Consider the following 13,861-nt stretch of genomic DNA (forward strand, 5'->3'; position numbering starts at 1 on the left):
TTGTTAAAAGGCATGTTTTTTCTTAGAGGTTTTGGTAGCTATTGTTACTATTCTTCTTCTCCTAAGCAAAACATAAATCTCAACCTAGAGCAAAGGCTTGTGTGCTTTAAGATAAATCACGGTTATACAAGATACACGGTATTTTTCTTTGTGCATCTTCTAAACACCACAGTAGATACTAGATACAAAAGACTCATCTTCAGTCTCCTGCATCCTTTATCATATGCATTCTTATGACAGAGAAACAATTTCCCAAAATCTTATTAGTTTACTCTATTAATTAATGTTCTTAACTAATTTGCATCCTTTTTGTCCTCTCTTCTTCTTCTTTATTGTATTTTACCTTAAATGTTTTGAGCTTTTACAGGTTTCTTTTGTCACCAGGCATAAGAGATGTGTTGAACTTCTGCTGTAAATCAATTTTCTTGTTCTTATAAATTTTTAATATTAGTATTCTTGTAATTGAATACGTTTCTTGAGTGTTCAATTACAATAAAGTGTCTCAAGATTCTCAAGAGCATGATATGATGTGGCTCAATAAACGTGGATCTCCAAGGCAACAGCTAGTCCGCATCTTCACAGACATGTCTATTCTCCGAGACAGACGTTTAGACTTATAGAGGAAACGATTTCATTTTTCTTCAATAAACAAAAAACTCAAGCAAAAGAAACAGAAACATGTTATGACGAGAGTTTTGTCAGAGAGAGGTGGAAGTTGAGGCTTCGTCACACGTCTCGCTCAGGAGGTTGGCGGACTGATCGGCACTACAGTAAAGGCTCTCCTTCAATGATTTTGTAGTGTGGACATTGTGGAAACCCATGTACTCCTTCTTCGACCTCTTTAAGCAGATGTTAGCTATTAACTTAAACATCTCTTTCCCCTCCTCGGCGTGAAAGGGTTGGTTTACGTATTCCTCAACCGGCATCCACTGAGAAACACACAAGAAGTAGAGCTGAGCCATCAAGAGATCATGCTTGGCTCAGGTTCATCAAAAAATATACTGTAAATAACGTATTTACCTTAGCAGCAGAGAGCTCAGATTCTTGTATCTTGATTTCAAAAGTGCTTGCTTCCAACTCACACACGAAAAATATATCCGTTTTTCTTTGCCAGACTGCTTGGTGGCTTTCCCTGTGAGACACAATCAATAAGTATGATGTCAAGATGAAAACGATCAGCGGGTTACGGGTACCTAATGTATAAGGGTTCAAGGGGTCTTTTGTTACTTGAAAGCCAGGACTTCTACAAATTTTGTATCAATCTGAAGCAAAAGACCAAAAGAAAATGTAAACCTTGATTACAGTTTCAATTCACGACTTAAAAAATAGAACTACTTGCGGAGGTTTAGAGCCAAATACGTACATCAGTTTCTTCTTTCACTTCCCTAATGGCTCCAGCCCATATACTCTCACCCTGTGGATTTGAAATTTTCAGTTCGCCTATATATAAGAGGAAAGTGCAAAAACATATGCAAATCAAGGGATCTTGTAGTTGTTTAAGTGCTAATAACTTGCAGTTGATATCTTCATAGTCTATACCAAGCTGACATGGTTAAATAGCCACATCTATATGAAATTTAAGAATTCATTAACTGATTCTATACGACGTAATCGATAATATACAGAGTTCACATAGAGATGAGGGCTGACCCTGGTTACCCTTGGCTCTTGACTTATATCTAAATTGTGTTCACTAGTTATCTAGTCATCATTAGTAGAGTGGGGGATTAGATTATGAGCTATTACTAATCTTGAACTCTTCTTATGATATTAAATATTAATGTAGGGCAATAAAAATAAGATTAGACAGACACACAGAGATATGACAAGATCCCATAAACTCACCTCTTTAATAGTACCGGTAGGCACCTTCCACACATTTCTATCTTTGAGATATCCACTGTTCTCTTGAACCACGAGCATCTGGAAATGGAAAATTGTACATCAAGGTTGAATCAAAATGCAATTTTAAGCTCTTATTGTACCAGAGAAGAACGCAGGAGGAGTCCGCTATAAACGAAACATCATGTAGAGAAAATATAAACTGATACACCAAACAGAATATATTTAAAGCCAAAAAAATGTTTTATGTTCTATCCCTTTTGAGCAATTTGATGACTCTTTTTGCAGTCCATTTAGATTCAAAGTGATGGGCCATTAGAAAAATTTAAACAAAAAATCTTTGTTACCTCTCCGTTCTTGTTTAGCACAAAAGCACCGATCCCAATACGATGAGAAGCATTAGCAGGAAGAGTGCTAGGTTCCTCCCCGAGCCAAGAGGTAAGCATCACGTATTCATTCTCGGCATGATGGTATGTAAACCCTTTCTAACAAATCACCAAACATAATTTAATCACCAAAGCCCAAAGCTGAACAAAATAATCAAAATACAAAACAAAGTTCTCATCGAAATCATAACGTAATCCATCTTCTAACCTTGATTGCCGTGTCAACAAGACTCGAACGCTCACGAGGCAGCTTTACCCAAATCCCCTTCTTCCCCTAACAAAATCCATCTCCCAAAAAAGTCAGTCATTGGCAATAAATATTCAAGTAAATGGAGCAAAACAAAAAACAGACATGGGATGTTTTGGTCTAAATCCAGAGGTCCATCATAACATTGGAAAGATTAAATCTTTATACCTGATCCTTCCATGCCTTGAGTGAAAGATCAAGCTTTGTATCAAAATCATCAACAGTCATGGATTCCACTTCCATCAAATTCACCTCAACACCACCAAATTTGTCTTCTTTTCCATCAAGTAATGAGATTTGCTGACCTTCACCGGCCATGCTGCAGTATCCAAGTAAAAGGATATATCTGTGACAAGAAAACACCAATAAAAGCAATGTTTTTGTCAAACCCATGTCGACCAACCCAATTGAGATTCCAAAACAATCCAAAAAAACAAAAGACCCCAAAACTGAATGCTGCTAGTAATAGAGAAGAAAACTGAGTTATTAGCGGAAAAGAATGGGAGAGAGACAATTTAGATTTTTTTTATACATCCAAGAAGACGACTTTGATAGGGTTTTCAATGTCAATGGTCTCAGAAGCAAGTTCGTATTTGATAAAAATGATGAATTTGAATGTTCCTTTGCCTTGCACACTTTCGTGGAACGAAGAAATCCAAAAAGAAAGGGTTTTTTTCTAATTGAGAAAATGATTCGGTGGTTATACCATCTTGTTCCGAACAATCTAAGGGGCGAGGACTAAAGAAGACATCGGTTCGGTTCGATTCGGTCTGTTTCGGTCTTTTCCTTCCAATTTGATTCGGTTTGATACCAAATGGCAAATGATGATGTCTCGCGCACGCGAGTCTGCTATGTATAGAGATTACTGGAATTTGTGTTATAGAGATTACTGGAATTTAAACAAATTCAATTCAAAATATTAAAATCAAAAACTTTTGTGTTTCCTTGGAGATTACTGGAATTGGTTTAAATTTGTGTTAGCCTTTATGTTTTTGAATAATTTCTCCTTGATTGGTTTCTCTATGGATTCAAAAAGCTTAATGTTTTTATATCTCTAGCTTTACGTTTTTGAACAATTTCAACATTTTTATGACATATTTGATCTAGTTTACAATCTGAATGGAGGAGCTATATGTATGAACTAGTTTAAGAGACCACATTTTGTTTATTTGGGTTGGATGAGACATTTTGAGTTATTTAGGTTCGGATTGGTAACGGTGTAACTTGTAGTTGTAGATGCTTTGACTGTAAAAACTTTGACTATAGGGACTTTTGCTGAATAAATTTTAACTGTTAAAATTTTTGCTCTAAAAACTTTAAATATTAAAACTTTTGTTGTAAAAACTTAAACACTAACTGTTATTTTTATTGTATGTTTTGATAAATATAAAAAATATTAAAATATGACATAATTGCTTATAGGATATAATGGTTGTTGATGCAAAAATAATTATGAAAAATGGTTCTCAAAATAACATAAATAAAAAACAGATTTTTAATAAATCAAAATGTATTTGTGATCAATTATACATATATTGAAAAAGAATGTTTCAATCATCATTGAAAATAAGAAAGAGAAAAAATAACTACATTTTTATTATTACTAGGACTCAGACCCCCCGCGATGTCGTGGGGGAAATATTTTAGAAAAAAGTAAATATATTTAAAATTAAAACTATACATTATGAAATCATTTGAATGTAATATAATAGTATGAATACATAAATATATTTTAAATAGTTATGTAAATTCACAAATTTAAAAAACATGATAAAATATATTTTAAATATTAAAATAGTTTTTTAACGAATGTTAAGATAAATAGATGCAACTGTAAATTCTATAGTAAGTTTTATTAAATTTCTATAGAAGCAACAGCCGAACAGGTTTTGTCCACTCCAATTGTGTCCATTGATCTTTTTGTGGACCAGATCCGTTTAGTTATACTTTATTTGTCCATCATTACCAAAATAGCTTTTCCACCTTATTGATCTGCTTACGTATTAAACGTGTTGTGCCTCGTATGGACCAGATTCAACCCGAACATGTTTTTGTCTATCACAAGTTTGTCCTTCTGACTTTTTAGTGGACCAAATATGCTTGATTGATGATACTTGTCCACCACAAATAATACCGACATTAAAAGAAAAAAATCTCTTTTCATTTGTCTTTGTCTCTAATTCTCTTCTCTTTTTCTAAAACTCATATGTGTTTCCAAAAGTTTGATTTGAAATTGGACCCTCAACTTATGAATTAACACCAAACATAACACAAATGAATTTCTCCTCTCTTAAACAAAGAGTAAATTTGTCTTTAAACTCCTCCCTAAATATTCTAAACTGGCATTTCTCACAAACAAAAACAAAACTGGCATTTTTCACAAATTTTTCCATAAAAATGGCATTCTTAGTCAAATTCCCATAAAATTTATTCAATAAACCGGATCGGTCCAATTTCGGTCTAACTCAACTCTCAATAAGGCCGTTCTTTGCATTCTCCTATCGTTTCACTTTCATGTCTCAAGTCTCATACTCTCTCGCGTCTCGTGGCTAATGAGTGAAGAAGAAAGGAGGAAACCCCAAAAACCTCTGTAAAACCCTATTTATCAAACAAAAAAAATGCAGCTTTCTTCGTTACCAATCTCGTTTTCCAAAATCTTCCCTTTCACCAAACACCATAGCCCTCCTCCAGTGGTCATTCACCAGCTCGCCGCGCAGATACAGACCCACCGTAGCAATTTCGTGAGCCCGGTCAAAGTCTCCGGCTACTTCTCATCTATTAGCCGCGCAATCGAGGAAGAAGAAGAGTACAGGAAAGCACGCGCCGCCGTGAACCGTAAAGGCGTCGAATTGGAGAGTTATGCGATTGAGGGCATATCCGTAGGTGGGCACGAGACTTGTGTCATCGTACCTGAGCTCAAATGTGTATTTGATATTGGGAGGTGCCCTTCTCGTGCTATTCAGCAGAAGTTTCTTTTTATCACTCACGCTCATCTTGATCATATTGTGAGTTGTTTCAAAAAAAATTGAGTCTTTGGTTCTGTGGTTTGAATGGATAAGGATTAGTTTTTTCTTGAACCCTCCTTAGATTTCGTTTTGTTGTGTCTGCTTTGTGATTGAATTATGAGTTCTTGGATGAATCTTAGTGTTGAATCGACATTGTTCAATGATTTGAATGGATAAGGATGAGTTTTTCTTAAAAACATTGTCTTGATGTTTGTGATTTTTGATTGAGTTATGGATGAATCTTGAGGCTAATCTTAGTGTTTCCTACAGGGAGGGCTACCGATGTATGTAGCGAGCCGTGGTTTATACAATCTTGAGCCACCGAAAATATTTGTGCCACCATCTATTAAAGAAGATGTTGAGAAACTTCTTGAGATTCACAGGACTATGGGTCAAGTAGAGTTGAATGTAGAACTGATTCCACTTGATGTAGGTAATGATATAGTGAAAAGCCTTGACTAGTTTAATCTTTTCTATCTGTTTACAGTTACAAAAAACCAATCTTGTTTAGGTAGCAAATCTTGATGAGCGTTATGTTTGTGGCAGGTGAGACATATGAGTTGCGGAATGACATTGTTGTTAGACCGTTTGCAACTCACCACGTCATACCGAGCCAGGTACTACACATGTCGTGAATTGGTCATGAGAGTGTTTGTTTTTAACTGATCTTTGAGTTCTGGATTATGGCTTCTCTCAGGGTTATGTGATCTACTCAGTCAGGAAGAAGTTGCAGAAGCAATATGCTCACCTTAAAGGCAAACAGATAGAAAAGATTAAAAAATCTGGTGTCGAGGTTTGTTTTGCTTATAATAAGCCATATTGCCAAGTGATGTGAAAGGGATAAGTCACATAATACTGAACTTAATTACAGATTACAGACACAATATTATCCCCTGAGATAGCCTTCACTGGAGATACAACTGCAGAGTATATGCTTGACCCTCGTAACGCTGATGCATTGAGGGCAAAAGTTCTTATAACCGAGGTACTTGTTTTGAATCCTATTGGCGGAACTGTATATCATATTAAAACTCCACTGGATTAGATTATAGTTTCTGAGCTTTACCGATCTGGCAGGCAACATTCTTGGATGAAAGTTTTACCACTGAGCATGCGCAAGAACTCGGTCATACTCATATATCTCAGGTATGCTATTTATGTTCAAACACTACACTGTAAATGGAACTGTACTGTAAAAGGAAATTTCTAAACACAAAATTGCAGATTATTGAGAACGCAAAATGGATCCGGAGCAAAACTGTATTATTGACGCATTTCTCATCTCGTTACCATGTAGAGGTGAGAGTCTCAATTTGACTTCATGTTCTTAGTAAAAATTTTAAGTCCCTTGTGATGTATTTCATCTTATACTTTGTGTGGTTGCAATGGCAGGAAATTCGCGAAGCTGTGCTTAAGTTGCAGTCAAAAGTATCCGCAAAGGTCATTCCTCTTACAGAAGGTTTCAGGTCAAGATATTCTTAAAAAGATCGCGGAGAGATATTGCAAGCAAACAAGTAGGGATTTGAAACATCTTTTGTCTGTAATTTTCATAGGGTACTCGCTAATGTAAGTTAACATGGAGTGAAAATGAATAAAAATGTTATAACTTGCTATAAAGGTAAAATTCTTACTATGCAACCTCCAAAAAAGAAAGGATCAATTATTTTATGATGTTCTTGTATAGGAAACAGATTACGATGAATACAAATTGAAAGCAACAATTATGAAAGAGAATCTATATGATCTGCAATTCTAATTTCTAAACATAATCAATCTTCTTCAACAGTAACCAATGCGCTTGTTTTTTCTCAATGAAACATTCTTGATGGTGGCTTTGTTAAGTCATCATCAGTTTTAACTCTTAAGCTACCTGCCTAGAGTCAGAGTCGTCGGAGCAAAAGATATGCTCCAGTTTTGTTAAGAAACAAACAATAGATATACATGAACATTAGACATAGAATAATGGTGCAAAATCCAAAAAGTAAAAGACGAGGGATTGGATTTATCAGCCTCAGCCATCAAGGTCGCCCTGCGCAAACTTGTCTTCTGGATAGTACTCAGCCGTCAGTTGGATACCGTAATCTCTTTTCATCAGGTTAAATCCTGATTCGGCCCTTGTTGCACCATCCAAATCCTCATACTCAAAGAAAGCCTTTCCAACTCCAGGTGTTAGACGACCAGGATGATCTGGATCGGGTCGCGGGACCACAACGTTCACCAAGTTACCAAATCTTTGACCTGCTAGTGTTATATCCTCCATTAAGTCTTTGTAATCTTCATCGTATTCAAGATTATCTTCTACTTCAATCGCATCACTCATGCAGATAATTCTGCTGCGGTTGTCATATGGTTTGAGAATATGCATCTGTTTCTCCGGACCCTCAAGCCCAACACTAGACCCTGAAGACAATCCAACACTAGGGTTAAACATGCTTACTTCTTCTTCAACAGGAACTCCCAGTGACATTACCTTCCCAGTAGCCTTATTAACTGTGAGCTTCTTCATCTGCTCCTCGTCGATAACGTAACGTTTCGCAGCCGTGGTGCTCATGTTGGAGATCGTGCGGCGGTGAAAATCCAAGTAAGGGTGTGAAAGAAGCTCCGGACAAGAATTATAAGTTTTGCTCAAGGAGACTCTGTCTCTTTATTTATAATGCCAAAACTAATCCTATTTTGTTTAGGTAAACGAACACATATTTCCTAATCTATATATGTCAAGAACAAGATAAAAGGAAAAACGAAAAACGAAGATTAGGAAATATATCATTGGTTTGAAAACCGGACCGATCCGACCGGTCTAACCGAAATCGCTTTATTTGAATCCTATTGGATTATATTGTTGCTTTCTGAGCTCAACGATCTGGTAGACAATGTTCTTGGATGAAAGTTTTAGCACTGAGCATGCGCAAGCACTGAGCATGCGCAAGCACTGAGCTTAATCCTAATTAATGTTCAGAACAGTCGTAAATGAATGCAAAGTGGATCCTGAGCAAAACTGTTTTATTGACGCATATCTCATCGAAGTTACCACGTTGAAGGTTATATAGTTTTTCATGTTTGTAAATTTGGAAAATTAGCAACCAAAGAAAGATCAGTTACAATAACAACTTTTAGATAGAGGCAAAGAGCAAAGATGCATTTGTTCCTCCAAAGCCAAACGAATTCGACATTGCTGTCCTAACGAGCATCTCTTTCGAAGTGGTTAAAGGCATGAAACTTTGGTCGAAGATGGGATCTGGATTCTTGACATTCAGAGTCAGTGGAACAACACCCTACAAAGTTTTTTGCAGGTTCTAGTTAGGTTACAAAACCTTAACCATCAGAGACAAGAACACAAAACTAAGAAATGAGAATGCTTACGTGATGTATAGCAAGAATACTGAAAATAGCTTCCACTGCTCCAGCTGCTCCAAGAAGATGACCAGTTGCCCCCTTCATTCAAAGAAGTAGAATTCGTTTATCGACAAGAGTTTGAGTCAAAATTTACCAAGTCATGTCTCTTATTTATTTGCAGACGAATACCACTCTATGTCAAACTCTTTGATAAATCAGGCATTTTTACCTTGGTGGAGGAGAAAGCCAAGGTGCCTGAAGTAGCATGTTCAGAGAATACGGTCTTGAGAGCTCTTGCTTCCACGGCATCGCCTAGAAATTTGGATTTGATAACAGAATCATGAATTCAGTTTTTGTAAAACCAAAGCCAACAACCAACACGAAATTTCAAATTTTTCACCAATTGGGGTTGATGTTGCATGTGCGTTTATATAATCAACTTGGTTTGGACACAGACCAGACTGCAAAGTCATGGGCATTCAACCAAATTATTAGAATCCAAACTGCTAAAAGCAAAAACATAAAAGATCATCAACAGAAACCATTCTAGGAGTACTATAACAACAACTATGCAGTTAACCACAGCTTACTTGTCTTAACGCACGTGACATGGCCAAAACAGCTCCCTTTCCATCTTCAGGAGGTTGAGTAATATGATGTGCATCACCTAAATATTAAGAAAACTCACTCTTAGCTAATTCAAAATGTGTTTTACTATTATTTATCTATGGGCGCCAAACTTGTTTTACTATTATCAATGAGCTTAACCTGACATCCCATATCCACGAAGCTCTGCATAAATTTTTGCTCCACGTCTTTTTGCATGTTCATATTCCTTTTGTTATAACCATAAATCAGAAAAAAATCTTACATTAAGACCAAAAACAGTTAGGGATGACTTTTCAAGACTCCAGAGTTTAGATAAAGGACAGATAGTTTTCCATAAAATCTCACCTCCAATACTACAACCCCTGAACCTTCCCCTATCCTGCAACCAAATCAAATGGAGATGGAATCAACATCACCAAATCAGGTTCTTTTACATTAACAGCGAAGAATGTAACTCACACAAAACCATCTCGATCACAATCAAAAGGCCGTGAAGCTTCTTGCGGAGAAGAATTGAACTTAGTTGACAAAGCTCTTGATCTGGACATCAAAATAATCAAAGTCTCTAAGTTTGTTATATCTGTCCAGAATAATATGTATAAATTCTATTGCTACAGAATCATTTTAGACATGAAAGCATTTACAAGGGCATTGCTAATCAGCTGACGCTGGGAGCCTGTTGACACATGAGAAATTTATGATATAGGACTTCCGTCTCCCAAAAGAAGACAGTTTTATATGAAAGCACATGAAGCGTGTGAGAACAAGCATTAGTTACCTAGAGAATCCAGCAACGGACAGAGCATCAATGCTGGACTCAGTTCCACCTGCCACCATAACATCTGCATCTCCAAATTGAATCATCCTAGTGGCATCACCTATAGAGTGTGCACCAGTTGCGCAAGCTGTCACAGCAGCATGGTTGGGCCCCTATATCCAAAAGCATAGCAATGGTAAGAAAACAGTTTCTACTTAAGAACGTCAGATGACTATACTAGACATGTTATGGACTATAAAAGTATGTGTAATTCCATATCACCCCATTATCACAACAACTTGTCACTTTTGCAGATTTTATATCAAAGATACGCTATGGAAGAGTTGCTGAATTTTAACTCCTATTACAAAACTGTAAGCCAACCACCATTGAACAACTTAAAATGTAAGCCAACCTATTAATATTTTTCATAAAAGAAAAGTGAAAAATTCAACACACCTGGAATCCATACTTCATGCTCACATGACCAGATGCCATGTTTACTAAAATTTTTGGGATGAAAAATGGACTAAGCCGGCGCAGTCTCTGCATCACCATAAGTTCTTAAGTATTACAAAACAAGCCACTGAGATGCAAATATAGTTCAGGAAGCAATAACACAATCCCTAAAATATGTAATTCCTAAGACAATGATTCAAAGACAACAACAATGACTAACCTTTTCACAAATCAGCTGCGCTGCCTCCACAATGTCACTTATACTTCCGATTCCACCACCAATTGAGACTCCCTGGTATTCGAAAAATTAGAGAAAACAAACTACAAAGCAGAATTCATCATCATTTGATATACAGATGAGAAAGAGAAATACTTAACTGTTCTTTCTTTTTCTTCCTCCTCAGTTGGTAACCACTCTGCATCCCTCAAAGCTTCATCAGCAGCACATAAAGCATATCCGATAAAATTCGCAACTGCCTCCAGGATTCAAAAAGAAAAATAACAAAACCTTAACCATATCAAGCTTCCACTAGAATGCATGATTCTTCTAAAATCTTTATGATATTTGACTCTGTTCCTAATAACCTTCAAAGCCAGTATACTATAGAAGAAAGAGATTGAGCTTTTTAAGATACCTTGGAGTTTAGCCAAAGGGCTTCATCAAATTCACCTGGGTTTGATCCAAAAGGCACAAAGGCCGCAACTTTAGAAGAGAGCTGATCAAAAGTATACAACTTAGTCTCTTCATCAAAAGACTTCATCTTGAGATCATCAAGAGTCAATCCTCTAATCCCACATTCTCCACCAATTAAACGCCGCCATGTTGTTTCAACGCCTCGTCCAAGTGGAGTCACCAAGCCTAGACCTAGAGTCACAGTCTCTCATATCAGAGAAATTGCAGTGATAAGCATATGTAGAAGACATGGAAATGGAGTAAGAAAGAGACCAGTGACAACAACACGGCGAGGTGAAGGATAAGAAGAAGAAGAAGAAGAAGAAGAAGAAGACGAAGAAGAAGTAGAGGTAGAGATGAAACGTTTCAAGCGGAGGCGACTTGAGCTCAAGTGTCTACGGAGATAAGAGGTCGCCATTTCTTCACTGCGACCGCGACGGAGACGACGGCGAAAGAGAGAGAGGAGTTTTGAGAACCGATCAGGGATTTAATGGTTTTGATTGTTTAGTGAACCGATGGTTTAGCCAATTAACCGGTTTAACCGAAAATTGAGTGTTAACTTAAATCATCAAACCGTGTTCTGTACTAGGGAGCTCACAACTTCTGAAGATTGTCTGAAGGTGTAACATCCGATCCGGGAACAGAAATTCTTTATCCATTAAACTTTTTTATTATAATTTAGATATATACAAGTCGATGATACAAAAACACAGTTAATTTTTTTAGTCTATCATTACGGAATAAAAGATAATATAAATTTTGAAATTCAAAAACAAATCATTAAATGAATAATATATAATTTTAACTCATATTTATAAATTATTAATCCAATAATACATGATTTTGATAATTGTTTGTAAATTTAATAATTATATTGAACAACACATAATTTTTGTTTGATATCTAAATCTATTAAACTCAATAAACCAATAACCGCATAGTATATCTTAAAAATAAAAATTGGTAAAAAATAAGAATATATTGTGTTTTTTTCTAAAACATTGATACAAGTATATCAATGAACACATGTTTTATTACAATACTTTGCTATATATATTCAAACATCAAATAAGATTTGACATCTGCACTCTTATTTAAGTATAGTTTTTTTAAAATGTAAAACTAATAAAAACCACAAACTTATACTACTTTTTTCCAGTTATAAGTACATGCCCCCACGATTTTGTACTAGCTCTTCTAGTCCAAATGCCATCATTTTTGGCTGTCCATGAGTGGTACTGTGGCACTGATCACATCTTTCAAAAAAAGCTCTGTATACTTAGACATTAAAATAAAACTTGAATTTATCCCCTTGCCTCAAGAGACAAGTTCATACTGTCCTTTTACTTCTGTTGGAAACATCCGCAAATTCAATGGAAAAAAGAAGAGTCAAAGTCATGAAGGATAAGGAGTATGGTTCGCAACACAAAACACAAGGTTGTAGTTTTCTTATAAGTGTAGTAAAAGTTCTAAAATGGCTTCTTCAAGACATTGTTTGGAGGTCAAAACATTAAAGGATTGGGCTACAACTTAATGAAATGCTTCATGTAACTACTGATTTAAGATTCCACTCTGGGATTGAGATCGTTATGGTTAGTTTATAATACACTCGAGTTTCTTCAACTTGTCCTGAGCAGTATTTATATGGAGTTTCAAATCTGACCAGTAACGATGGAGACATCAAACGCACGACCAAACTGAACCGGAATAAGCTGGAAATTGACTGAAGCATTCATGACTCGTGGAACTAGATCCTGGTTGAAGGGCATCATATACGAAAACCTAATTAAATGACAATTTTTTGGAGTCGTTATATTAGATGGTTATAAAGCTTTGTTGTCATTTTATAGTTTTTTTCTCAGGGTTTTTGTTTTTTTTGATCTATTGTTTTGACTAAAACTGAAGTTTGAACATATAAATGTGTAAAGTCACAAAGCTTCATTTCTCATAAATATACATAACTCAAAATTCACATACATCAGAACACTTGCTATAGAATCACATCAAAACTATTTTCAACTATAATATGACATATAATATTATTTTCAAAATACTATTTTTTTTTTAAGAATATAACTTTATTAGTTAAACTTTACCCCTTTTGTTGATCAAATTACCCTCTTCAAACCTAGTAAACACTAATATAAATGAGCTATATATTTAAAACCTAGGCATTAAACAAAATATTGTGAATAGTAATTTTATTTTACAATCTTAACAAAATCTTTGACATTAGAAAGCAAAAAAGGACTACAATTAAAACTTAAAAAGAAGGAAAAAAGTCATTAACAAAAAAGAAAAGAAAATTCTTCTTTTTTATTCTTTTGTTTTTGGTAAATCGAGAAAAAATAAGAAAAGTGATTAGTAAATCTGCAATAAATGTGAAGTTAACAAATTTTGACTCAGTTAGATCTCACCGTATCTTATACAGAACTGAAACACACAAGTGTTTAAAGAGTTTTACACCAATCTAACTCCACGTGGCACGTATCTATCCGAATCATATTAAGCCCTCATCGACGAAGACGAAAACCCAATTCCTTCATAAAC

At 35.6% G+C, this 13,861-nt stretch overlaps 3 protein-coding genes across 6 annotated transcripts; 1 reads left to right on the forward strand and 2 right to left on the reverse strand.

Moving 5' to 3' along the window:
* LOC104790506 (nudix hydrolase 5-like) lies at positions 521–3,172 on the reverse strand. 3 transcript variants are annotated; one of them, XM_010516286.2, is made up of 9 exons: positions 3,008–3,172; positions 2,644–2,821; positions 2,437–2,502; positions 2,190–2,327; positions 1,846–1,923; positions 1,364–1,414; positions 1,228–1,262; positions 1,021–1,132; positions 521–929 (listed from the first exon to the last, which is right to left on the reverse strand). In XM_010516286.2, exons 2-9 carry the CDS (start codon positions 2,791–2,793, stop codon positions 699–701), a joined length of 861 nt encoding a protein of 286 aa, XP_010514588.1. In that variant the 5' UTR covers positions 2,794–2,821; positions 3,008–3,172; the 3' UTR covers positions 521–698. The 3 variants fall into 3 exon arrangements, with proteins under 3 accessions (XP_010514588.1, XP_010514597.1, XP_010514581.1); XM_010516295.2 differs by having other exon boundaries at positions 2,988–3,151; XM_010516279.2 differs by having other exon boundaries at positions 2,644–3,096.
* LOC104790525 (ribonuclease Z, chloroplastic) lies at positions 4,975–7,110 on the forward strand. The gene is made up of 8 exons (XM_010516303.2): positions 4,975–5,480; positions 5,751–5,913; positions 6,027–6,097; positions 6,178–6,273; positions 6,352–6,465; positions 6,558–6,626; positions 6,705–6,779; positions 6,873–7,110. Exons 1-8 carry the CDS (start codon positions 5,094–5,096, stop codon positions 6,960–6,962), a joined length of 1,065 nt encoding a protein of 354 aa, XP_010514605.1. The 5' UTR covers positions 4,975–5,093; the 3' UTR covers positions 6,963–7,110.
* Positions 8,464–11,766, reverse strand: LOC104790537 (3-oxoacyl-[acyl-carrier-protein] synthase, mitochondrial). Of its 2 annotated transcripts, XM_010516314.2 has the most exons (14): positions 11,585–11,766; positions 11,274–11,503; positions 11,017–11,115; positions 10,859–10,930; positions 10,639–10,725; positions 10,201–10,352; positions 9,882–9,962; positions 9,768–9,801; positions 9,582–9,648; positions 9,404–9,480; positions 9,214–9,274; positions 9,043–9,125; positions 8,841–8,912; positions 8,464–8,752 (listed from the first exon to the last, which is right to left on the reverse strand). In XM_010516314.2, exons 1-14 carry the CDS (start codon positions 11,727–11,729, stop codon positions 8,591–8,593), a joined length of 1,422 nt encoding a protein of 473 aa, XP_010514616.1. In that variant the 5' UTR covers positions 11,730–11,766; the 3' UTR covers positions 8,464–8,590. The 2 variants fall into 2 exon arrangements, with proteins under 2 accessions (XP_010514616.1, XP_010514623.1); XM_010516321.2 differs by lacking the exon at positions 9,214–9,274.

Source organism: Camelina sativa, chromosome 1, assembly GCF_000633955.1.
Source record: "Camelina sativa cultivar DH55 chromosome 1, Cs, whole genome shotgun sequence".
NCBI classification, from domain to species: Eukaryota; Viridiplantae; Streptophyta; class Magnoliopsida; order Brassicales; family Brassicaceae; genus Camelina; species Camelina sativa.